The 25,661-nt window shown below is 42.5% G+C and overlaps 2 protein-coding genes across 2 annotated transcripts in view; both read left to right on the top strand.

Moving 5' to 3' along the window:
• Nucleotides 1-3,620: 3,620 nt before the first annotated feature.
• LOC308663040 (neurotrophin receptor-interacting factor homolog) lies at nt 3,621-17,599 on the top strand (the record flags this gene model as incomplete). The annotated part of the gene is made up of 6 exons (XM_081319182.1): nt 3,621-4,037; nt 5,109-5,222; nt 7,049-7,157; nt 13,203-13,252; nt 16,968-17,102; nt 17,192-17,599. The coding sequence occupies 6 exons, from the start codon at nt 3,621-3,623 to the stop codon at nt 17,204-17,206; spliced, it is 840 nt and encodes a 279-aa protein (XP_081175308.1). The 3' UTR covers nt 17,207-17,599.
• Nucleotides 17,600-25,235: 7,636 nt separating this feature from the next.
• LOC308661161 (uncharacterized protein) overlaps nt 25,236-25,661 on the top strand; it is a 33,590-nt gene continuing 33,164 nt past the window's right edge. Inside the window, exon 1 of the mRNA XM_081315988.1 lies at nt 25,236-25,301. The gene's annotated coding sequence lies outside the window, so the exon portion shown is untranslated. The remainder of the gene's footprint in view (nt 25,302-25,661) is intronic.

Below are 25,661 nucleotides of genomic sequence, written 5' to 3'. Positions count from 1 at the left end.
TATTTTCCTTTGCAGAGCACCACTTACTTGAATTTCTAATTCACCCTGTTTATTGCTCATACTCTGTGCATTGGTGCATAGACATTTTGACTCCTTTTTGACTGACCCTGTGTTTACTTTCTACATTACCTGTGTGGTGCCTGGGTTTGTTCCCCTATTTCCTTACCACCTGTTTGATTAGTGCACTTGGTGTGGCACTCACTATTAAAAGCTTGATTTTGCTTGACTGCAAGGTTGTCTTTATTGTTGTTGTTTTTTTAAGTATAATCCCTTGAAAAAGGAACAACTCTTGAAGAAGAATCAACCAGCCAGGCACAGCCAAGCAGAAAAGGTGAATAGAAAGTCAAGATTTGCACAGACCAGAAATAGAAAATGGAAACTAAACAGGAAAAACACAGATTGTACTCTGGAAAAAGAAAGCCATAAAATCACCATAGGAAAACACAGAGTTAAGACAATAAACAGGACAAATAACCACAACCCTAGCCTAATGGACTCCCCGAAGCATTTACTTAACTAGTAATAAATGAATAAATTTACTGGCTGGCCCCTGCTCTGGGACACTTTCCATTTCTCACATTTCCAGTGCCCTTCCTCAAATCTCTTCCCCCTCCCCCTTCTTCCATGTGTCCCAGAACCACATCTGCATTTCCAAAAGGAATTGGGGAGAAAGTGAAATCCCAGGAAGGTCTGGGGGGTGAGGGGGGGGATCAACTTACAGATCATGGGGCAGGACAATGCATTAGATTGGTGATAAGCAAGGGGTAATATGGGAGCCCGAGGGCAGGCTATTAACAGTAGAAGATCCCACCCCACCCCTTCCTCATGTAGTGGTGAGTTCCAGCCTCCTAAGCTCATTCCCAGTTCCTGGGAAGTGGCCCCTGGTTGAATACTGATCTATTTCAACAGTAGCCATTTTTTCCCCCTAGCACAACAGGTGCACATAAACGTCTGTAACAGAATACCATAGTTGGAAGGGATTTTGGAGGTCTTCTAGTCCAATCTCCTGCTCAGGCAGGACACCTGATACCAGGAGTAGGCAAACTTGGCTCTTTTATGACTTGGGGACCTCAACTCCCAGAATTCCTGGGCCAGCTAGCTTAGGAATTCTGGGAGTTGAAGTCCACAAGTCATAAATGAGCCAAGGTTGCCTACCCCTGCCCTATACCATTTCAGATAAGTGTTTGTCCTATCTCTTCTTGAAAACTTCCAGTGGTGGAGCACCTACAACTTTTGAAGGCAAGCTGTTCCACTGATTTATTGTTCTATGAGGAAAATTCTCCTTGTTTCTAGGTTGGTTCTCTCCTTGATTAGTTTCCATCTATTGTTTCTTGTCCTGCCTTTAGGTGCTTTGGAGAATAAGTTGGCCTTCTCTTCTTGGTGGTAGCCCCTCAACTATTGGAACCCTGCTACCACGTCACCCCTAGTCCTTCTTTTCATTAAACTAGTTATAACCATTTGCTAAATTAGTACAAAAAATTGAAAATATCAGATATGGAAATCTATTATAATCAACCAATTTGACCTACCATCTCTCTAAAGTAGAAAAAAGGTAACAATCCCTACACTAAGCTTAGCTTAGTCTATTATTGTATTTAACTCAGAGAAAGTCCACAAATCGCTTTTAATCTCCCATGAACCCACTACCACAACCCACTACTACTATTGTCAGGGACCTGCCTCAATTAATCATCTCAAGAAAGCAGAGCTCTTGAAGGCTGCATCGGTTCAACAGGAGGTTTTATTGGAAGGTTCAATCAGGATGGAATACCTCTGACTGATTCTTGACAGTCATCTCTGTTATAATTGAATATTTTAAATGAATGGCCCCTTCAGCCACCTTTCGTGAGGCTCTCAGTTTCACATGTGGTTTAACTGCTGTTACCTGTATCAGGATATCTTCTTTAGATTGATTTAAAACAGTGCACCTCTTTGCTTCCTTGCAAAGCATCAACAGCAAGCACCCTGTCATAACCTTGGGATCATAGCCAACTACTTATGCCTCCCTTACAGGAGGTTAACAAGGCTACCAGATTGCAGTAATATGAGATTTTCTTTCTCCTTCCTACTGTCTCCCTGTCTGGTCTTTTTCTTTCTTCTGAAAATTTAGCTAAAGTCATTTTGTTTGTTTTTTCTGAGATGGGCAGTTCTAGACTGGAGGGGGGGGGAAGAGTGAAGGGATATGAGATCTGCCCCATAAAGTTAACCTCTTTGTGAGCAGTGCCATGGCAAATTACACCTCACCACTGAAGCTTTCTGAAGGATGTCAGGGAAGAAACTCTGATATTACAAATCTTGGCATTTATTAATAAACTCTTTTTAAATCTGTAATCCTCCTGGCATTCCCTTCTGTGTATTCTTTTCTCCCCTTATTGGAATCCATCATCGTGGCTAGCAGTACAGAACCTGCAATTTAAACATAGCTGTGGGGCAAACCCAGCCCAGGTATTGTATGTATATACATGTATGCATATATATATATATATATGTGTGTGTGTGTGTGTGTGTGTGTGTGTGTGTGTATATGTCTATATGTGTCTGTATGTGTGTTATGTATGTGTATATTTTTGAGAGCAGGCAACAGAATTTCATTTTTAATATGTGCCAGTGTGCCCACAGTAAAAAAATGACAATAAAAGTTATCTTAATCTTAATTGTCCAGCCCAGATTGTCTGACAATCTGACACTTAAAACAGAGGTGGGAGTAAAACCAGCCCAGGGAGTCAGTGTCCTTTTTAAAAAAAAACTAGTACAGCCACTTGAAACCTGATCAACTCTTCAGGAACCAACGAGCCACAAACAACCAAACCGAAAAGGTGAAGATAAAAATATAAGATTTGGATAGAATAAAAATAGAAAACCAACTAAAGTAAATAAAGGACAGACTCGGCTCCAGAGAAAAAGGATACTTTCACTGAGTGTCACCACAGGAATACAATTAAGACGACAAGGAGGTCCAATAAACCGCCAGAAGGCATCTCCAGAGTATTTACTTGCTTACTTATTTAATAATAAAAGAATAAATTTACAGGCTGGATGCTTGCCTTGGAGCTGCTCTATTCATCTAATTTCCAGAGCTCCACCAAGTCTTCCTCTCCCACTTCTTTCCCATGTCCCAGGAGCACATCCACATTTTTAAGGTATTCAGGAAAACAGCTTTTATCCCAAGATCGCCTTCTTTATTTCCGCTCCGCCGTGCCCAACAACCCCAACCTCCTCTCCCATCTCACTTCTCCTTCGGCCCTTCCCAACGCAGAAGTTCGACTATATTGGACGTCACAATGGAACAAAGCATGCGCAGCAGAAACTACGGCCTGCAATACATACCGTAGGAGAGGCGACGCTTTCGCTTTTACGGGGTGGGGGGGGAAGGGTAGCTCTCTGGTCAAGCGCTTTGCCCCTCTAGGAAGGAGCGCTCTGTGATCCAGCGCACTGTGAGGGCGGGAAGGCGCGGGAAATTTTTGGTGGGAACTATTTGTAGCTTCTCCGCTGAGGCGCAAAAAAACTCTGAGGAAGTGGAGCCCTTCTTCTCTCCCCCTGAAACCGGGAAAGGGCCGGTTGGGAGGGGATCGGTGCTGTGACTGAAAGAGGCCTTGGGCGAGGCTGAACCCGGAGACCGAATGGAGGCCCGAAGGTCTCCGGGGGCGCGAGCAGCAGCAGCCCTCACGGCCGTTCAGGCAGAGAGCGGCGGTGGGGAGTCCGGGGGAAACCGCAGCCTGACAGGTTTCGAGGAACCCCGCAGCTCGGAAGCTGAGCGCCGGTGCTTCCGCAGCTGCCGTCCTCGGGAGGACGAGGGTCCCAGGGCGCTTTGCAGCCGCCTGCACCGGCTGTGCCGCAGGTGGCTGCGGCCCGAGCGGAGCAGCAAAGCCGAGATGCTGGATCTGGTGGTGTTGGAGCAGCTGCTGACCCTGCTGCCCTCGGAGCTGGCGGGCTGGCTGCGGGAGTGCGGGGCGGAGAGCTGCGCCCAGGCGGTGGCCCTGGCCGAGGGCTTCCTGCTCGGTCCCGCAGCCACCCTGGAGCCGGGAAAAGGGTGGCAGGTGAGAAAAGTTAAGTGAGGGAATGCATGAGCCGCTGATGTATTTAGTAGGCTCTATAAAAAACAAGAGACATTAATAAGACGGATGTCTGCATTTCTTGTAACTCTTAATACTTTGAGAACTTACTTGTTCTTGAGGCAAATGCTTCGTTTTCCTCTTGGAGATAATTGCATGGGAGGAAAGACAAATTCACCCTCAGGGCTGCAAGAGAGTTTGAGAGGGGAAGCCAGAATCCTTTCTTTGCCCCATCCTTTGTTTCCTTTAATACATGAATGAATGGAGGATTTATTTGTTCTGTTTCAGCTGATATTCTTCAAATTACTCATTCCCATTAATGACATACTACATCTTACTTTAAAGTCTTATGGTACCTGCCTGCTTGTCTTCTTTACAGTCACTGGGAACATACATCTAGAGAACTTATGTTGGTATGTTTATATTTGCTTGGAAACATGCAGAAGAGGCCATCATCCTGTGGTAGATAGACAATGGCTATGATGATGATAATGTTGGTATAGTGTAATAGTCTATGGGGATGACGTCAGGGGAATGGTTGAAAAGCCAGGCTGAACAAACATCATGTAAAATGTTTCTCAGTCCTCGCAAAGAGACACTGTGTGCGTCTCCCTCACAAAACCATCTTGGTGTTCATCCCAAGGTCTGTCTGAATGCCAGGTTGGTGGTCTCTCCACTGCAAGAAGCATAAAGAAGTCAAAAGGAAGGGAAGATCAATTCCTTCCACTCAAGAGGCAAAGATTTCTAAATCTAAAGGAAAAGATTCCCAGAATAAGACATAGTACAGGCATAGTTTCATCCACAAAAATGGAACGGCCACAGCTATCAAAAGAAGGGGAAAAGATGCAAGCAAGTCCTGATCAGTATGAAAAGAGGAAATAAAGATAGGCAATGAAACATTTCACAAACATAACAGACATTTATTCAGAAATAGTCACCTTCAAATCAGAATCCCCGAGTTCTCTTACTTGGGTTGGGGGATTCCAAAGGTAAGGCAATTGAAGTAACATGGTTGCAGTCCTTTGAATGTAGGTCATAACCAGGCTTCTGTTTTAGATGCAGGAGCCATTCACAGGAGAGATCTCAGCAGAGCTCCAGGAAAGAGGAAATCGATGCAGTCCTTCTCAAGGGCTGCTTTTCAGGAGGATCCAACTTGGGCCACTGCAGCAGGTAACTATAGTTTATTATGAGAGCAGCAGAGTTCAAGCACTCTCTGTTCCTGACCTCTTTATACAGTATAACCAAATGCTGAGTCTGTGTAATTGACACAGTATCATCCCCAGTGAGCCTCATTCTTCGAACTTTCAAGATCATTTTGGAGATACCAAAGATAATAACAGCCTCAAACGCTACTATTAAGCAATGTGTTTTGCTTGCTTAATATTTTGTAATACTTCAAAGAGGAATTAGAAAACAATTTGAAGTAATCTCTTTCCCTTTACACAAAGGGGAAAAACAGCCCAACTATCAAAAATAGCACCTAGAGGCAAACAAAGTCATTATTAAAAGCCAACATGGGTTTGTCAAAAACATTCCAGACAAATCTGATTGCATTCTTTGACCAACTGACAAAATTAGTGGATCAGAGGAATGCTGTGGATATAATTTACTTGGACTTCAGTAAGGCATTTGATAAAGATCACAGATCACAAACTACTACTTGATAAGATAGAAAAATGTGGGTTAGACAGCATCACCACCAGATGGATTTGTAGCTGGCTGACCAGCCGTACTCAGTATATGGTCCTCAATGGAACCGCATCTACATGGAGGGAAGGGTGTAGTGGGGTGCCCCAGGGCTCTGTTCTGTGCTCAGTGCTCTTCAACCTCTTCAGTGATTTCAACGACAGGATAGATGGGGAACTCATCAAATTTGCAGACGACACCAAGCTGGCAGGAATAGCCAACACTCAAGAAGATAGGCTTAAGATACAGGAGGATCTGGACAGACTTGAACAATGGGCACTATCTAACAAAATGAAATTCAATGGTGAAAAAAGTAAGGTTCTCCATTTAGGCAAGAAAAACCAAACGTACAGGTATAGTATAGGGGTACCTTGCTCAATAGTGGGAACTGTGAGAGGGATCTCGGATTCCTAGTGGACAATCACTTCAATATGAGCCAGCAGTGTGCTACAGCTGCCAAAAAAGCCAACACAGTGCTAGGCTGCATTAACAGAGGGATAGAATCAAGATCACGTGAAGTGTTAGTACCACTTTATAATGCATTGGTAAGGCCACACTTGGAATACTGCATCCAGTTTTGGTCACCACGATGTAAAAAAGATGTTGAGACTCTAGAAAGAGTACAGAGAAGAGCAACAAAGATAATTAGGAGCCTGGAGGCTAAAACATATAAGGAACGGTTGCTGGAATTGGGTGTCTAGTTTAATGAAGAGAAGGGGTGATATGATAGCAGTGTTCCAATATCTCGGGCTACCACATAGAAGAGGGAGTCAAGCTATTCTATAAAGCACCTGAAGGCAGGACAAGAAGCAACAGATCAAAACTAACCAAAGAGAGAAGCAACCTAGAACTAAGGAGAAACTTCTTGACCATTAGAACAATTAATCAGTGGAACAACCTGCCTCCAAAAGCTGTGAATGCTGGAAGTTTTTAAGAAAAGACTGGACAGCCATTTGTCCGAAATGGTATAGGGTTTCCTGCCTGAGCAGGGGATTGGGCTAGATGACCTTCAAGGTCCCTTCCAACTTTATTGTTGTTGTTGTTATTATTATTATTATCCACCAGGAGGCTCCCCAAGGAGTACTATTGCCATTCAAAAACTTGGATGCAGTCATGTTTTGTGCACATAGAGCACTAGCTATTAGGGAGAGGGGCGCTGGTGGCTTTACAGGCACAAGAACTTTTTATTCTCCAAGAAAATGTTCATTCTTGCAAAGTTGTTTTGTGCACTAAGGGAGAAAATGCACAGGTCTTTTCTGGAATTGTCTATTAAAGAACATTCTCATTCTAGGGCTTTTAATCCTTTTCAGGAGGTCACAGTGGACTTCACAGAAGAGGAGTGGGCGCTGCTGGATTCTGGACAAAGAGCCTTGTGCAAAGAAGTCTCACTGGAGGTTTTTAGGAATATGACTGTCCTGGGTAAGGCCCCACTTTGCTCTGGGTTCCATTAATTGGGGAAAGTTATTTCAGTCATAGGTAAACAGGGAAGATCATGCACTCAAGTTGCTTAAGGTGATCATCTCTACTTAAGACCTTTTTATAAATGTTCACCATGGCTTTAGGAAACGAGCCACATTGCGTAATGATCAACAGCAAAGTCTTATTGAGGTTCCCAGCTTAAAAAATTTCTTGAATATCACAATTTGCACCCAACAGCCTCCAAGTTGGATTCATGGCTGATGGAATACCTGTAATGCAGACAGGCACACTTTTGAGAGAAGATGCCCCCCCCTTTAACAGCTGGTGTTTATTTTGAAATAATTTATTAAGGATTATCTTAAACAGATAAAATACATGCACAAATGGAATTCAAAATATGTTAAAAAGATAAATATTTACAAAATGCAGAAAAAACCCCTTGTGTATGAGTATGTATATGAAAATTCCCCCCTCATCTCCAGCATGTATGTACAATGTTAACAAATCATTGCTGTCTCTTATAATACAGCCAAAATACTCTTCATTCCATACGTTGCTCAATGTTCTGTAAACACTAAATCTTTAGATCTTCTTAAAGGTAAAGGTAAAGGTTTCCCTGCACATGTGTGCTAGTCGTTTCCAACTCTAGGGGCCGGTGCTCATCTCTGGTTCAAAGCCGAAGAGCCAGCGCTTGTCCGAGGACGTCTCCGTGGTCATGTGGCCGGCATGACTAGACGCCAAAGGCGCACGGAACACTGTTACCTTCCCACCGTAATGGTCGCTATTTTTCTACTTGCATTTTTACGTGCTTTCGAACTACTAGGTTGGCAGAAGCTGGGATGAGTAACAGACGCTCACTCTGTTACGCAGCACTTGGGATTCGACCTGCCAAATTGCCGACCTTCTGATCGACAAACTCAGCATCCTAACCCAGTGAGCCACCGCGTCTCTACCTTAGATCTTACTAATTAGCAAAGATATAATTAATAATAAATCTAATGACATAAGTAGTTACTAACATAGTCCCTATTTCCTTTTAGTCTACCTTGCACATCCCTCTTTTAACAAACTGCAAAAAAAGGAATTTAAAACTATTAAACATTAGCAATCCCTTACATAATGTCTTATACAGATACTGTATAGTAAAATTAATTCATCACCCCATTAAAGATTTCTACAAGAAACACTGTCCATTCCAAACAATCCTTTTCCGTTCTCTTCAAATTCTTACGCTTCAAGTCCACTTGTAATTTCCCTGAAATGACTTGAATAAATCTTATATTTTAATTTAAAATGGTATCATCCAATTGCATTTGTAATTCTAGTGAAGACTTGTCTTCAGAGGGATTTGGTTTTTGTTAGTAACCCCTGATTCCAATAAAAAGATACAAGGATCAAAAACTTCAAATAAGTAAAATTCATACGTAAATATGACAGATTTTTCCCATAAAGATGTTCTTTCTAATTAACTTCATAAACTTTAAATCAGTTTCACAAAGCATTTAAAAGCATTCCACAAACAACTCTAAAATAATCTCTTGCCTGTAGATTGCAATAGATTGCAAAAAAGAAAGAATTTAGAAAGCTGCAAAGGTATGATATTCTTTCAAATGAACTGAAGTGAATGCTACCCAGCAATTGATAAGGCTGCATTTATGATTCAGAGCATGATGGAACCCACAACTTGAGCTGAACACAAGTGGCTGCAGAAATGAAAGGGTTTGCTGTCAGCTTACAAAAATCAGATTTATACAGTATATTTGGACAATCTCCAGTTCGTTCTAGAAAACAAAATGGCTATTCAAACCTGAGATCCACTGGCCAGTTTCAGCAAAATCAGAAAAATGGTGGTGTTGGTTCTCCTTGCTACACAAGACGTTATCTCCCATTCTCTTAACAGTTCTAAATTCCAACAGGAATTGCTATTTTCTTCTTTCCAAACAGGTGATGGTATGAAGAAAGAGAATGAGGAACAGGAGAGGTTAATGCTGCTGCAAACAACAAACTATGAAGTAGAAATAATGTTTGATCATCAAGCAAATCCAAAAAGAAAAGAGAGAAGCCAGTCAGAAGGTCAAGGGCAGGAACTCTCTACACCTCGTAATTCCTTTTCTGTTACTTTACCTAAGAAACATTATAGGAGACACAAACCACTTACCGTTGTAAAGTTGGGGAAAGATTCCAGATTGAGCAGAGAGACTAAAATATACATAAAATGTGGAAAGAAACATGAAAGGAGCCAAATAGCAGAGAAACCATATAGTTGCAAGGAATGTGGAAAGAGCTTTGCTTTAATAGGAAAACTTAATTTTCATAAAAGAATTCACACAAGTGAGAAATTATATAAATGCATACAGTGTGGAAAGAGCTTCTGTTTCTGGAGTACTCTTGATTTACATGAGAGGAGCCACAGAGGGGATAAAAAACATATCTGCATGGAGTGTGGAAAGCAATTCTTTAACAAGGGTGCTCTTACCATCCATCAAAGGAACCACACAGGGGAGAGACCGTATAATTGCCTGGAGTGTGGCAAGAGCTTTATTTCAAAAGGAAATCTTAAGACTCATAAAAGAATCCACACAGGGGAGAGACCATATAAATGCATGGAGTGTGGAAAGAGCTTCTGTTTCTGGAGTACTCTTGATTTACATGAGAGGATCCACAGAGGGGAGAAAAAACATAGCTGCACGGAGTGTGGAAAGCAATTCTTTAACAAGGGTGCCCTTAACATCCATCAAAGGAACCACACGGGGGAGAGACCGTATAATTGCCTGGAGTGTGGGAAGAGCTTTATTTCAAAAGGAAATCTTAATATTCATAAAAGAATCCACACAGGGGAGAGACCATATAAATGCATGGAGTGTGGAAAGCAGTTCACTCAGAAAGCATATCTTACAGATCATGAAAGGGTTCACACAGGAGTGAAACCGTATAAATGCACAGAGTGCGGAAAGAGTTTCCGTTTCAGGGGTAATCTTAATCGCCATGAGAAGATCCACAGAGGGGAAAAACAACATAGTTGCATGGAGTGTGGAAAAGGATTCTATGAGAGGAAAGACCTGATTGTCCATCAAAGGATCCACACTGGGGAGAGACCATATAAATGCTTGGAGTGTGGAAAGGCCTTTGCTTTAATGGGAACACTTAATTGTCATAAAAGGATTCACACAGGTGAGAGACTACATAATTCCATAGAGAGTGAAAGGAGCTTCAATTTAAGAACTACTCTTGATCACCATGAGAGGATCTACAGAAAGGATAAAAAACATAGCTGCAGTGAGTGTGGAAAGAGATTCTTTCGGAAAAGAGAACTTACCATCCATCAAAGGAACCACACAGGGGAGAGACCGTATAAATGCATGGAGTGTGGAAAAAGCTTTATTTCGAAAGCAAATTTTAATTTTCATAAGAGAGTCCACACAGGGGAGAGACCATATAAATGCATGGAGTGTGGAAAGCAGTTCACTCAGAAAGGATATCTTACATATCATGAAAGGGTTCACACAGGGGTGAAACCATATAAATGCACAGAGTGTGGAAAGAGCTTCCGTTTCAGAAGTAGTCTTAGTCGCCATGAGAGGATTCACCGAGGGGAGAAACAGCATAACTGACGTGTATGGAAGAGGATTCTGTGAGAGGAGAGACCAAACTCTGCATGGGAGAGCTTCGAGAAATGCATTGTGTGGAACAGGCTTTCAAAAGTTCTCTTAGCCTCCATGAGAGGATGCACAGAGGGGAGAAAAAACATTCTTCCAGGGAGTGTGGAAATGGATTCTGTGAGAGGAAAGACCTTATTATCCATCAAAGGATCCATACAGCAGAGGTACTGTATAAATACAAAGAGTGTGGAAAGGGCTTCAATACAAACTCAATTGGCTCAACATCAGAAGATCCACACAAGGAATTAACTGGAGTGTGGAAAGAGCTTTACTTAGGAAGGACAAATTAAATCTCGAATCCATACTGTGTATAGAACACATAAAGTTAGTCCTGTACTTACAAGTGTTTGTTTAGTGAGCATTCAAAGTTAAGAGTGAAAAAAATGAAATAAAATGAAAAAGGTGACTTAGACCAGTTTTCACACTTATAACTGTTGCAGCATCACCATGATTATGTGATCAAAATTTGGGCAAACCTACTGGCATGTATTTATGATGGTTGCAATGATCTGATGTCATGATCTCCAGTTGCACATGTTTCATCACTGGAGGTTTTTAAGAAGAGACTGGACAGTCACTTATCTGTAATGGTATAGCTCCTCCTGTTGAGCAGGGGATTGGACTAGAAGATCTCAAAGGTCCCTTCCAGCTCGATTCTGATCTGATTAGTTGCCACTTTGATTCCAGGTCAAATTGAAGGTGCTGTTTTTTATCTTTACAGCCGTTCAGAGCAAGAAGCTGTTACATGAGGGACCTTCTGGCAGAAGATGTGTGTTGCGGGTCCTCTCTGTTAAGGAGTTACATGTGGTGGGACCAAAGAGAGGAGCCTTCTCTGCCCTGACACCCATCCTTGATATCTTTCTGGAAGTCCTTCAAAACAACATGGCTATGTCAATAGATTTGGGGAATCTCAAAAAGACTGTTGAACCAGTGAGGTTGTGGCATTCCTTATCATATTGAATCTTTTTTCCTAGTCTTAATATCTTTTTTTTAAAAATCATAGAATGTTTTTCACTGTATGCCACCTGGTATCATGTTTAGAGATATGGTCAACTATAACAAATATGAGGAATGAATGATTCACATATGAGTGGAACCTTATAAATAAACAGTGTGGAAAGAGCTTTCTTTGAGGAATTGCTAGATCAGGGATCTTCAAACTTGGCCCTTTTGTGACCTGTGGACTTCAACTCCCAGAATTGCTCAGCTAGGCATGGGTTTTTTATTTTTATTTATTTGTATTCTGACATTTTTACAAATAATTCAAGGTGGTGAACATATCTAACATACCTTTCTCCTATTTATCCCCACAACAACCCTGTGAGGTGGGTTGGGCTGAGAGTGATTGGCTTTCATGCCTAAGGTGAGATTTGACATCATGGTCTCCTGCTCTAAGGTTACTCTTCTTTGTAAGAGTGTCCTGAGGGTGACATAACATTTTTAATTAACACCTGAAAAATGGCTGGTTAGACAAGTAGCTATTTCTATTTATTTTCCTGTGCAGTGCACCATTTGCTGGCTAGGGGGCAGCCACTAACACCCAAGCTCTGGCCCTAACTTTACATTCATTGTGGACAACTTTGACTTCTCCTTAGGCTTAAAGCTTGCACTAATACCGGTAAGTGGCTTTCTGTGTGTACTCTTTACTATTTATTAGTAGCATTTTTTCTTGTTAAGATTTAGCTAGAGAAATCTTGTGATTTCCTTTCTGACCAGGGTGAGTATTCCTTGGGATGTGGGAAAGACTGAGCGGCTATCATATCAGCTTCTCAAAGGAAAACTCTTGTTCAGCAGTTGCCATGGCAATAGCTCCTTGTCACTTCAGCACGCCTTAGGGAAGAAATTCTTTGACACCAAACATGACCTAATTTACTAACTTCACCAGCTGTCTCCGTGTTTTCTTTTTTCAATATGTGACCCAGTTGTCACGCCCAGCAATACTGAGTGCCACGTTTCAGTCCGTGTTGAAGGAAAACCCATTTCTGTTCAGGGTTGTGGGTTTTTTTGGGTTTTTTTTTTTTTTGTATAATCCCTTGGAAAACAACTCTTGAAGAAGAATCAACCAGCCAGGCACATCCAAGCAGAAAAGGTGAATAAAAAGTCAAGATTTGCAAAGGATCAGAAATAGAAAATGGAAACTAAACAGGTAAAAGGCAGATTGTACTCTGTAGAAAAAGAAAGCCATAGAATCACCATAGGGAAACACAGGTAAGACAACAAACAGGGAAAAAAAACCTAGCCTAATGGACTCCTCAAAGCATTTGCTTATCTAGTAATAAATGAATAAATTTACTGGCTGGACCCTGCCCTGGAACTTTCCATTTCTCACATTTCCAGCGCCCTTCCTCAAATCTCTTCCTCCTCCCCCTTCTTTCATGTGTTCCAGAACCACATCTGCATTTTGAAGAGGATTTGGGGAGAACGAAATCCAAGAAGGTCGGTAGTGGAGGGATGATCAACTTGCAGATCATGGGGCAGGATAGTGCATTAGACTGGTGATAGGCAAGGGATGCTATGGGAGCCAGAGGACTGGCTATTAACTGTAGAAGATGCTACTTCACCCCCTCCTGGTGTAGTGTCAGTGGTGTGTTCCAGCCTCCTAAGCTCACTTCCAGTTCCTGGACAGCACAGCCTTGGAGTGGCCCCTGGTTGAATATTGATATATTTAAACAGTAATGCCCCCTCTTCTAAAACAGGTCCATATAAACTTCTATAATAGAATAACAGAATTGGAAGGGATCTTGGAAGTCTTATAGTCCAACCTCCTGCTCAGGCACCTTATACCATTTCAGATAAGTGTTTGTCCTATCTCTTGAAAACCGCCAATGGTGGAGCACCTACAACTTCTGAAGGCAAGCTGTTCCACTGATTTATTGTTCTATCAGGAAAATTTTCCTTGGTTCTAGGTTGGCCACTTGGTGTGGCACTCGCTATTAAAAGCTTGATTTTGCTTGACAGCAAGGTTGTCTTTAGTTGGGTTTTTTTTTACTATAATCCCTTGAAAAAGGATCAAAGCTTGAAGAAGAATCAATCAGCCAGGCACAGCCAAGCAGAAAAGGTGAATAGAAAGTCAAGATTTGCACAGACCAGTAATAGAAAATGGAAACTAAACAGGGAAAGCGCAGATTGTACTCTGGAAAAAGAAAGCCATAAAATCACCATAGGGAAACAGAGTTAAGGCAATAAACAGGACAAATATTTTTTATTTTTTTTTATTTTAATTCCATTTATATCCCGCCCTTCTCCGAAGACTCAGGGCGGCTTACAAGCTTAGCAGTAGCCTTCATTCTATGTATATGCCTGCTTATTAGGGCTTTCACACCCCCTCCAAGCGGCATTATTACAAAGTCAGCTTAATTGCCCCCAACAATCTGGGTCCTCATTTTACCTACCTTGGAAGGATGGAAGGCTGAGTCAACCTTGAGCCTGGTGGGATGCGAGCCTGCACTAATTGCAGGCAGCTGGTGTTACTTAAGGAGGCATTAGCCCACTGCTCCACCAAGGCTCAAATAACCACAACCCTAGCCTAATGGACTCCCCGAAGCATTTACTTATCTAGTAATAAATGAATAAATTTACTGGCTGGCCCCTGCTCTGGGACTCTCCATTTATTTTTTTGTTTGTTTGTTTATTATTTTTTATTTATTTATTTATTTGACTTATATACCGCCCTATTCCCATAGGAATCAGGGCGGTTTACAGGACAATTAAAACCATACAATACAAAAGTTAAAATAAATTTAAAACAATTAATTAAATTTAAGCCCAAAAGTTAAAACTTTAAAACCCAATTAAAAACCGCTCAGTCTAGGCCAGACAGCTCAAAGAGCCAAGTTTTTAGGTCCTGGCGAAATGAACGGAGGTCGGGGCAGTCCTAAGTTTCATTGGAAGTTGGTTCCAAAGGGCAGGCACACCCACAGAGAAGGCCCTCTCTCTTGGAGTCACCCACCGGCAATCCTTCACCGGCGGTACCCTAAGAAGGCCCGCCCTGTGGGAGCGCACAGGATGATGGGGAGTTAATGTCGGCAGCAGGTGTTCCCTCAGATAATCCGGACCCAAGCCATTTAGGGCTTTATAGGTCATCACCAGCACCTTGAATCTCACCCGGAGGGCAACTGGAAGCCAATGCAGCTCGCGGAGAAGAGGTGTTACACGGGAGTATCGGGGGACTCCCATCACAACTTGCGCGGAAATGTGGAAATTTCTCACATTTCCAGTGCCCTTCCTCAAGTCTCTTCCCCCTCCCCCTTCTTCCATGTGTCCCAGAACCACATCTGCATTTCCAAAAGGAATTGAGGAGAAAGTGAAATCCCAGGAAGGTCTGGGGTGTGAGGGGGGGATCAACTTACAGATCATAGGGCAGGACAATGCATTAGATTGGTGATAAGCAAGGGGTAACATGGGAGCCCGAGGGCAGGCTATTAATAGTAGAAGATCCCACCCCCACCCCTTCCTCATGTACTGGTGAGTTCCAGCCTCGTAAGCTCATTCCCAATTCCTGGGAAGTGGCCCCTGGTTGAATACTGATCTATTTCAACAGTAGCAATTTTTTCCCCCTGGCGCAACAGGTGCACATAAACGTATGTAACAGAATACCATAATTGGAAGGGATTTTGGAGGTCGTCTAGTCCAACCTCCTGCTCAGGCAGGACACCTGATACCGGTGGTAGGCAAACTTGGCTCCTTTATGACTTGGGGACCTCAACTCCCAGAATTCCTGAGCCAGCTAGCTTAGGAATTCTGGGAGTTGAAGTCCACAAGTCATAAATGAGCCAAGGTTGCCTACCCCTGCCCTATACCATTTCAGATAAGTGTTTGACCTGTCTCTTCTTGAAAACTTCCAGTGGTGGAGCACCTACAACTTCTGAAGGCAAGCTGTTCCACTGATTTATTGTTCTCACTATCACAAAAATTCTCCTTGTTTCTAGGTTGGTTCTCTCCTTGATTAGTTTCCATCCATTGTTTCTTGTCCTGCCTTCAGGTGCTTTGGAGAATAAGTTGGCCTCCTTTCCTTGGTGGTAGCCCCTCAACTATTGGAACCCTGCTACCATGGCACCCCTAGTCCTTTTCATTAAGCTAGACATAACCATTTGCTAAATTAGTAGAAAACATTAAAAATATACATAACCAATTTGACCTACCATCTATCCACTGTAGTAAAAAAAGATACCGTAAGTAATCCCTACATTAAGCTTACCTTCAAAATCTTGTTAACAATCTATTATTGTATTAAACTCAGAGAAAGTCCACAAATCGCTTTTAATTACCTGCCTCAATTAAACCTCCCAAGAAAGCAGAACTCAAAGCATGCATCGTTTCAACAGGAACTTTTATTGGAAGGTGTTGACAGCAGGAATAGAAGGCAGAATCTGAGAAATTCCTGTGCGAAACAATATTTTAAAAGAAGCATTGAAAACCGTACCCCAACTGTCCATCCGGCTGGTTTAAATAGGCCAATATACAGGTGTGAAATTGTTGTGGGAATGGATAAGACACCGCTCTTAGAGAGATGGAAACATTAATAACCAGAAGAAAGGGTTCTGACATGCTGCCCACTTTAAAAAAATGAGGGGCACACCTGGAGGAGATAAAAAATAATAACTGGGAGAGAAATAAAATACAAGGGTTAGTTTGGTTTATCAGGATACACAGCATGGAAGTTCTTCAATAGGGGCTCTGACATGTCTTTGGTATACCCACTCATTCTGGGAAGGTGGGAAATCCTTCTACGCTATTAGATATTGTGTGAACTCGTGATGTTTTAAAGAATATAGGATTTCCTTGATTTCAAAGTGCTGTTCCCCTTCTACCATAATAGGTGGAGGGGGAGGAATTGTGGCTGACCTTAAAGATGAGTTCAACTGTTGTTTTAATAAGCTACAGTGAAATACCAGATGAACTTGCCTCAGAGTCTTAGGGAGTCCAATTCTACTGTTACTGGGTTAATTATCCGTTTAATGGGGAATGGTCATACAAACTTGGGACCTAGCTTTTTTGATGGCTGTAAGGATTTTAGATATTTTGTGGACAGATATACCTTTTCCCCCACCCTAAATGGTTTAGGTTCCATTTGTTTTTTATCTGCCTGCATTTTGTAAGCCTCCTTGGCCTCATCTAACGCTTTCCTAACCACTGACCATGTGTTTTGTAGTTGTGCGATCCATTCCTTCAGGGAAGTGATGATGGGTTCATTAGCCGGCAATTCGGCCATTGTGTTGAAACTTTGTCCTGTGGCAATCTGGAACTGCATGACGTTGTTGTAAGCTACTTCACCAAATGGAAGCAGGTCAGTCCAATTGTCTTGTTAATTAATAAAACACCTCAGGTATTGTTCTAATACTGAGTTTGATCATTCTGTTCCCCATTCATTTGCAGAGGATGACTAGATGATAAGCCTTGGACCGTACCCTAGTACAGGGCTTTTCAACCTTTTCACAGATTGTACCACTTTTAGGACATGACAATATTTGAGTACAACCAGTGCTTAGCAAGGTGTCAAAAACTTGATAACTAAAAAAAATGGGGGATTTGGGTTTTACTGATTAGATTCATTTGTTGTTATAGTAATGGCTAGTTTATAATATTTTGGAAAAGTAAAAAGTTGAGGTTCAATGTTAATGCTTCCTTCTACTGCAACAGAGGAAGTCTGTTCATTTTTCCTTATCCCACTCACTTTTTCCCACTTTTTTCTCCTCACTGTCCTACTATTTGCTTTTGTATTTTTGTATTTTATTCTATAATAAAATATTACAAACTGTAGAAAAAAAGGAAAAAAGTACCAGTTTTAATTTCTTCGTTGGCTGTTCCTTTGCTGAATCACTTTCCCTTTGCATTGACAAATGTATGATGAATTTATCCATGTTTATTAATATACCCTACTATCAGCTAGCTCAGGGATCTTCAAACTTGGCACTTTTAAGACCTGTGGACTTCAACTCCCAGAATTCCTCAAGCATCATGTGTTGTTGAGGAATACTGGGAGTTGACGTCCACAGGTCTTAAAGTTGCTAAGTTTGTAGACCCCTGAGCTAGCTGGTCAGCCTTTCTTCTTCTCTCCCTTCTGAGCTCTTTCCACTGTGTAGTAAGAATGCACCCCCAATCCCTTCCCTGTACCCTTAAAGACACAGGAATTAAGTGCAAAGCAAGAAAGGCTCACAAAATAAAGAAACACATAAACTGGGGGGGGCGGGTTCTTTAAGCTGCCTCAGGGTGTCATGTGTCACAGTGTTGCAACCCGAGACTGAAAGGTTCTGGCAATTGCTAAAAGCTTTAGCCTTAAATTAAGCCTGTTTACCTTCAAAGAAAACTTTCTAAAAGCCATAGAGAGACTCAAGATAAGGGGATAAAACTAATTACATTTGTTTAAAGGGATTAAACCTACAGAAGTCAACACTTTTGACTCATTGCTAGCCTAAAATACAGACTAAAATATTCCAAAAACCAAAGCACACAAAGCAAGCCTCTGAATTACAAAACGCTGTAAAAACTGTACAAATATCCTTATGGTAGCCCAATCAAGCTGCCAGCTGATCCAGAACTAAATACTCATCTCCTTTCTGACATGCTTGACTGCCCGCTTTTCATTTCATCAGCACTGATTGCATTCTCCTGGCTGGAGAAAACGAACCAGGGGACCTTTTCTTCCAGCAACAACTGCTGCTTTTTCCCTGTCCCTGTTTCCTCCCTGCCTGCTGAGCTCCCCTTCTCTTTCTCTGTTCTTTTTCCCCCCTTTCTTGCCCAAACCACCTCCTTTTACAGCCTCGCCTCTCCTCCCCCCATTTTTCTTCAGTTCACCTCCAGCTCTGCACTGCTTCCAGAAGCACCAATCAGTTGGAGTCAATCAGCTGGAGCCCTGCCGGCTCCTGAGGTTTGTGTCAAGGTCAGACAGCAGGAACAGAAGGCACAATCTTGAGAAATCCCTAGGCGAAACAATAGTTTAAAGGAAGCATTGAAAACCCCACTCCAACTGTCCATCCACGTCGCTGCTGGCCGTCTGGGCTCTGCGGCCCAGTGCTCACCCTCCCCCTGCAGCTCGTAATGTCGGGGTCATGGCTGGAGCATGGGCATGGCCAGAACCGCTTGGCCCTCCGGCTGCCTCCTCCCGGCCATGTGGTGGACCCAGCAGCGCCGCCTGCCATTTTAAGGGGAGCAGCTGCGAGAGAGACGCCTGACGCAGGACTTCGGCTGAACAAAGGGCGGCCCGCCACAGAGGGACCAGATCTGTGCCTGCCCACCCGCTCTTCTTCCCAACTGGGCATCCCGCTCCTTTCAGAACTGGCCCAGCCGCAGCTGATTCAGAGCCACCAAAACACCGGCCGCCTTGCCCGAAGCTGCCCCTTGTCACTGCCAGAGGCAAAGATCCATGCCATACAGAAGGTCGGTTTGTTCACCACCGCCTGTTAGCCGTCTGGGGGTTCTGGCCACAGGCAGCTGTCCTGCCCTACTGGGTGACTGTCCGCAAACTCAGTCAGGAAGCCTCAGATGGGTCTCCGTCCTCCGCGCAGAGCAAGGCTGCGAGCCAACAACCATGTAGTGAAAAGGTTAGAGTCGAGGGTTGGACTTATCTGCTGCGCCTTACTGGGAGGGGAAAATCTGCGCCTCCAAAGGGAAAATAAAGAAAGAAAAAGCTCCAACTTGGCGGAAGGCAGGAGGGTGAAGCGAATGTACCGCAGCAACCTTGCTTCATGAAAAGGCAGCTATTCCTTTCTGGTTGTTTTTTTTTCCACCCCCCTCCGAAGTTGTTTGCCCCTTAGGAGTGATCCTCTCTCGGGCTGTGTGGATGCAGCATGTGATGGAAAAGCTGTAGCTCGAATTTGCAAAACTAGTTCGGCCTCTTCTACCAAGAGAGGGCCTCCTCAGGGTGCCTCCGGTCAGAGAATGCCGGCTGGTGGCCCCCAGGGGGAGGGCCTTCTCTGTGGGCGCCCCGGCTCTGTGGAATCAACTGCCGGTTGAGCTCCGGATGGCACCGGATCTCCGCTCCTTCCGGCGCGGGTTAAAGACCCACTTATTCGAACAAGCTGGCCTGGCCTGATGGGGAGTTAATTTAGGGTTTTAAATATTTGTATATTTTATTGTTTTATTTTGGGCATTAATTTAATTGTATTTTAACTTTTGTATTTTTGTATTTTTATTATATGCCCTGTTCACCGCCCTGAGTCCTTCGGGAGAAGGGCGGTATAAAAATTTAATAAAACTAAACTAAACTAACTAAACTACCGAAGAAGACTCTCTGGGATTTGCTCTTCAGAGAAAATTTCCCGAGTTAACTAGTTGCAGGGCAGGGGCGCGCAGTGTAAGCAGACACCGCTTTGAATGTTTGTGTTGGGAAGGGGAGCTGTTTTGGGGTGGGCGAACAAGTTGGGCTGCCTTTCGTTCAAGGACCTGGATTTTGCGACTGCTAGGCGCAAGTCGAGAGAAGGCGAAGAAAAACAAACTTGGCTTCTCGGATCAGACAACAGCTGGAGAAAAAAGATTGGGGGGAGCTGAGAAAGTTTTGCCCTCAGGAATGAGTTTTCCTGTGCTTTAAGACTTCTCTGAGCCTCCCACACTACCTTATGGATTAAACTTAGCAGGGAGGTGCCTTCACACGGATTTGCCATTCAAAAACGTAAGTTTGTGCCCGTCCCGTTTCTTGTCCTAACTTGGTTTGCAAAATGGAGCCCATTTGTGCTTTCCAGAAGCTCATGGGGGGGGGGGGAGGACGCATGTGTTTGCACTTTGGAGAAAGGAGAGAGAGGAAGGAGGGAGGGAGGGGGAAGGAAGGAAGGACATGGGAATGAGAAGGAGGGAGGCACATGACCCTGGGGATGCTGCAACTATCATAAGTGAAAAATGGTCATAAGCCACTTTATTCAGTGCCTTTGTAATTTCAAACAGTCACTAAGTTAACTGTTGTAAGTCGAGGACTACCGTACTTTATCACTTTTTTCCTTTTTGAGGAGTGGGGGGGTCATCAAGTTTTTGACACCTTGCTAGGCGACTGGAAAAGCCCTGAGCTACAGTACTCGGATTGCAGCTGCTTTCTTGCAGGTATGTGGAATGCCGTGGGACCCACAGATTTTGCAAAATTAGGTGAGGCAGTTGGTTACAGCATATTAGGAAAGATAAAATAGACAACCATTCTTCATCCAGATTTTATATCAGTTGCGTCTGCTAGTACAGCCATTCTGCTTCAGATTTCTGTTATTTTCAGCATCTGGTAATATGAATGAGTACTTTTCCAACAACCTGTAAAATCCAAAACACCATGCTTTCATTGTTTAATTCCCCCATCATTCAGTAGTGGCCAAAATTGTGGAAACCTTTTGGGAAAAGTGTACAGTAGAAATGCCAGCTTTGGTTAAGTTTCCACCATTTTTTCTTCTAATTTCTTTATAACTGTAGCCTTGTTCACTTAATAATTCTATTTTACATCACTTTCTGGGCAACCAGTCAACTCTTTGCAGCATTACCTTAATTTTATTATGTTTTACAAGCTCACTAAATGAAAGAACACAAAAAACCCCCAACCAACTTGATAGCAATCACATAACACACTGACAAATGTCCTCCTCTCAGCTTCAATACATGACATCAATAACTGAATCCTACTGTGATTTCATTGGCTCATTGCCAAAACAAGATGATGAGCCTCCTGCCCTACCTGCCAGAGACCCACTGGATCTCCCCCAACCTTGCCCCCACAGGCATCCCTCCTCAGGAACAACATCAAGGTGGCCACGCCCACCCATGCTGCCATGACTACCATAGCCATGCCCACTCGGCGGCCACGCCCACCCAGCAATGCATAAGGGGGTTTCGGGTTGCAGTTTGGGCACTCGGTCTCTAAAAGGTTAATTAATTTAATTTTATTAGATTTATATACCGCCCTTTCCCGAAGGACTCAGGGCGGTTCACCACCATTAGAGCAATCCAAGCAAAATGAAATACACTGTAGCATCCCGATAGCTTCCCCTGCCCCCCCCCCAGAGAATGGCAGAATAGGAGAGATGGAAACATTAATAACCAGAAGAAAGTAATAACCAGAAGAAAGACAGGGTTCTGACACCCTGATCCGTTCAGGATCGAATACCTATGATTGATTCTTGACAGTAAAGATAACTCCTTCCAGTTTATTGTCTTTAGTTTTCCTTAAAAGTATAACTAGGATCTTTTCAAACCACTGTACCTCGCTCCCCAAAATCAGAGATTACTGTTGAAAATATCTCCATAGCACTTATTGTTCAATAGATTTTTCCTGCAGGTTGGAATATGCTGTCTCGAGAGTTGTCTTCTAGTTGCATATAGTAAGTCTATTCCATGAACTCCATCAGCTTTTTAAAGAAAATCCAGTTCTTCATACATCCATTCTGACATCTCTGTTATAACTGAATCTTTTAAATGAATGGCCCCTTCAGCCACCTTTCACCAGGCTCTCAGTTTCATGTCTGGTTTAACTGCTGTTACCTGTATCAGGATGTCTTCTTTAGGTTGATTTAAAACTGTTACTAATTCATTGAACCTTTTATCTAATTTTTCATTTAAAATTTGAAAGTTAAGAAATATTTTTTTCAAACATTTCCAAGCAGGTTTTAGCATTAAAAGCATCTGACTCCTGCTTTTTATATCATTCTTTGGGGGCATTGTAGAAAATATGTAAAATCTAAAGTCCTTAATTTATTGTTACTTTAATTTTAATATAATCCAAATTCCTCCTTCATGGCAGAGTCCTAGACAGTTCCTTCTCAAGGGAAAACAGAGTAGGTATTCAATAACAAAGTTAATGCAAAAGAAGCAGAGGTAAATGTTCTCATAGTAAAAAAATGTTTTAAAAGGGAAAGTTCCTGTCTTTTCAAGTAAAAAAGGACAGAGATATATACAAAAGTAAAATGAAGCAATGGAGTACTTTTAAAAACTAGTAAAATACACAGTACTTACAGTAGAAATCCAGTATGTCAGATTAAATCACGTTCACCGCAAAAGGGAAAACCCCATATAACTGCCTGAAAAGAGCTTTATTCAGAAAGAACAACTTACTTCTCATAAAAGAATCCACACAAGGGAGAGAGACCCTATAAATGTATCGAGTGTGGAAAGAGCTTGTTTCAGGGGTAATCTTAATCACCATGAGAGGATCCACACAGGAGGAAAAAAAACCTTGGCTGCAGGGTGTATGAAAAGATAATTCTATGAGAGCAGAGACCTTACTACCCATCAAAGGATCCACACAGGAGAGAGACTGTATAAATGTAGACTGGAAAGGGCTTCAGCAAAAACTGTCATCTGGCTCAACAGCCAAAGATTCACACAGAGAATAAACTATAAATGCCTCAAGGATGGAAAGAGCTTTACTCAGAAAGGACATTTTAATTCTCATGAAAGAATCCACCCTGGGGAAGAGACTGTACACAGGTAGTCCTTGACTTATAACCTTTCATTGAGTGACAATTCAAACTTACAACAAAATGTAAAGGGAGGAAGCCAATTTGTTTTAACAAATGCACAATTCACGCAACAACTGCAGTGATTTGCTTAAAAAGGATGGCAAAAAAAAGATTGCAAAGTGGGGCACGACTGAATTGTCTTGCTTAGCAACCAAAATGTTGGGATCAATTGTTCTTGAAAGTTGAGAACTACCTGTACTATTGTCCTATCTTTTGAAAGATCAAAAGACTTGATTCCATTAACCAATTTTGTAGGGAAAGGGTGGTTGTGCTCCATGAGCAAATTACGTTCCTCTCCTGAAATGTAAAGCCTTTATATCTCAGCATTTAGCTGTTAAGAAGCAGAGCTTCGACCTACTGGAGGATCGACAGACTCGAACACTGGGCACTATCTAACAAAATGAAATTCAATGGTGAAAAAAGTAAGGTTCTACATTTAGGCAGGAAAAATCAAATGCACAGGTATAGTATAGGTGGTACCTTGCTCAATAGTAGTAACTGTGAGAGAGATCTTGGAGTCCTAGTGGACAATCACTTAAATATGAGCCAGCAGTGTGCTGCAGCTGCCAAAAAAGCCAACACAGTGCTAGGCTGCATTAACAGAGGGATAGAATCAAGATCACGTGAAGTACTAATACCACTTTACAATGCCTTGGTAAGGCCACACCTGGAATACTGCATCCAGTTTTGGTCACCATGATGTAAAAAAGATGTTGAGACTAGAAAGAGTACAGAGAAGAGCAACAAAGATGATTGGGGGACTGGAGGCTAAAACATACAGGGAACGGTTGCTGGAATTGGGTATGTGTAGTTTAATGAAGAGAAGAGTGAGGGGTGACATGATAGCAGTGTTCCAATATCTCAGGGGCTGCCACAAAGAAGAGGGAGCCAAACTATTCTCCAAAGCTCCTGAAAGCAGGACAAGAAGCAATGGATGGAAACTAGTCAAGGAGAGAAGCAACCTAGAACTAAGAAGAAACTTCCTGACAGCTAGAACAATTTACCAGTGGAACAACCTGCCTCCAGAAGTGGTGAATACTCCAAATGTGACTTTGATCAAAGGTAAGGGATGTCATCTTTTTTCTATGGTCTCTGTATGGTTAAGCTGCTTCCTTGTCTGAGGATTGGTTAGACAAGCAGTCCTTCCTATTTAATTTCCTTTGTGGTCCATCTCTGCTTCCTTGCAAATGATCAACAGCAAACTCTCAAGCACCCTGGCATGACCTTCGGTTCATAGCCAACTACTTATGCCTCCCTTCCAGGAGGTTAACAAGGCTACCAGATTGCAGTAATAAGAGATTTTCTGCTTCCTACCATGCCCCTGTCTGGTCTTTTTCTTTCTTTTCTTCTGAAGATTTAGCTAAAGCCATTTTGTTTGCTTTTTCTGGGGGAGGGGAGCATTTCTACAGGGGGGGGAAGACTGAAGGGATATGAGATCTGCCCCATAAAGCTAACCTCTTTGTCAGCAGTGCCATGGCAAATTACACCTCACCACTGAAGCTTTCTGAAGGATGTCAGGGGAAGAAACTCTTTGATCTTACAAATCTTGGCACTTTATTAATAAATTCTTTTTTAATCTGTAATCCTTCTGGCATTACTGAACCTGCAATTTAAACATAGCTGTGGGGCAAACTCAGCCCAGGTATTGTATGTCTATGTGTGTATCTGTGTTATGTATGTGTACATTTTTGAGAGCAGGCAACAGAATTTCATTTTTAATATGTGCCAGTGTGCCCACAGTAAAAAATGACAATAAAAGTTAATCTTAATTGTCCAGCCCAGATTGTCTGACAATCTGACACTTAAAACAGGAGGTGGGAGTAAAACCAGCCCAGGGAGTCGGTGTCCTTTTAAAAAAAAAATCTTGTACAGCCACTTGAAACTTGATCAACACTTCAGGAATCAACGAGCCACAAACAACCAAAGCGAAAAGGTGAAGATAAAAATATAAGATTTGGATAGAATAAAAACAGAAAACTAAAGTAAATAAAGGACAGACTCCGCTCCACAGAAAAAGGATATTTTCACTGTCACCACAGGAATACAATTAAGACGACAAGGAGGTCCAATAAACCGCCAGAAGGCATCTCCATTGTATTTACTTGCTGACTTATTTAATAATAAAAGAATAAATTTACAGGCTGGATGTTTGCCTTGGAGCTGCTCTATTCATCTCTCTAATTTCCAGAGCTCCACCAAGTCTTCCTCTCCCACTTCTTCCCCATGTCCCAGGAGCACATCCACATTTTTAAGATATTCAGGAAAAGAGCTTTTATCCCAAAATCGCCTTCTTTATTTCAGCTCCGCCGTACCCAACAACCCCAACCTCCTCTCCCATCTCACTTCTCCTTCGGCCCTTCCCAACGCAGAAGTTCGACTATATTGGACGTCACAATGGAACGGAGCATGCGCAGCAGAAACTA

This window comes from Vipera berus (genome assembly GCF_964194415.1).
Source record: "Vipera berus genome assembly, chromosome: 2".
Lineage (NCBI taxonomy): Eukaryota > Metazoa > Chordata > Lepidosauria > Squamata > Viperidae > Vipera > Vipera berus.
This window is presented reverse-complemented; position numbering and strand designations above follow the sequence as displayed.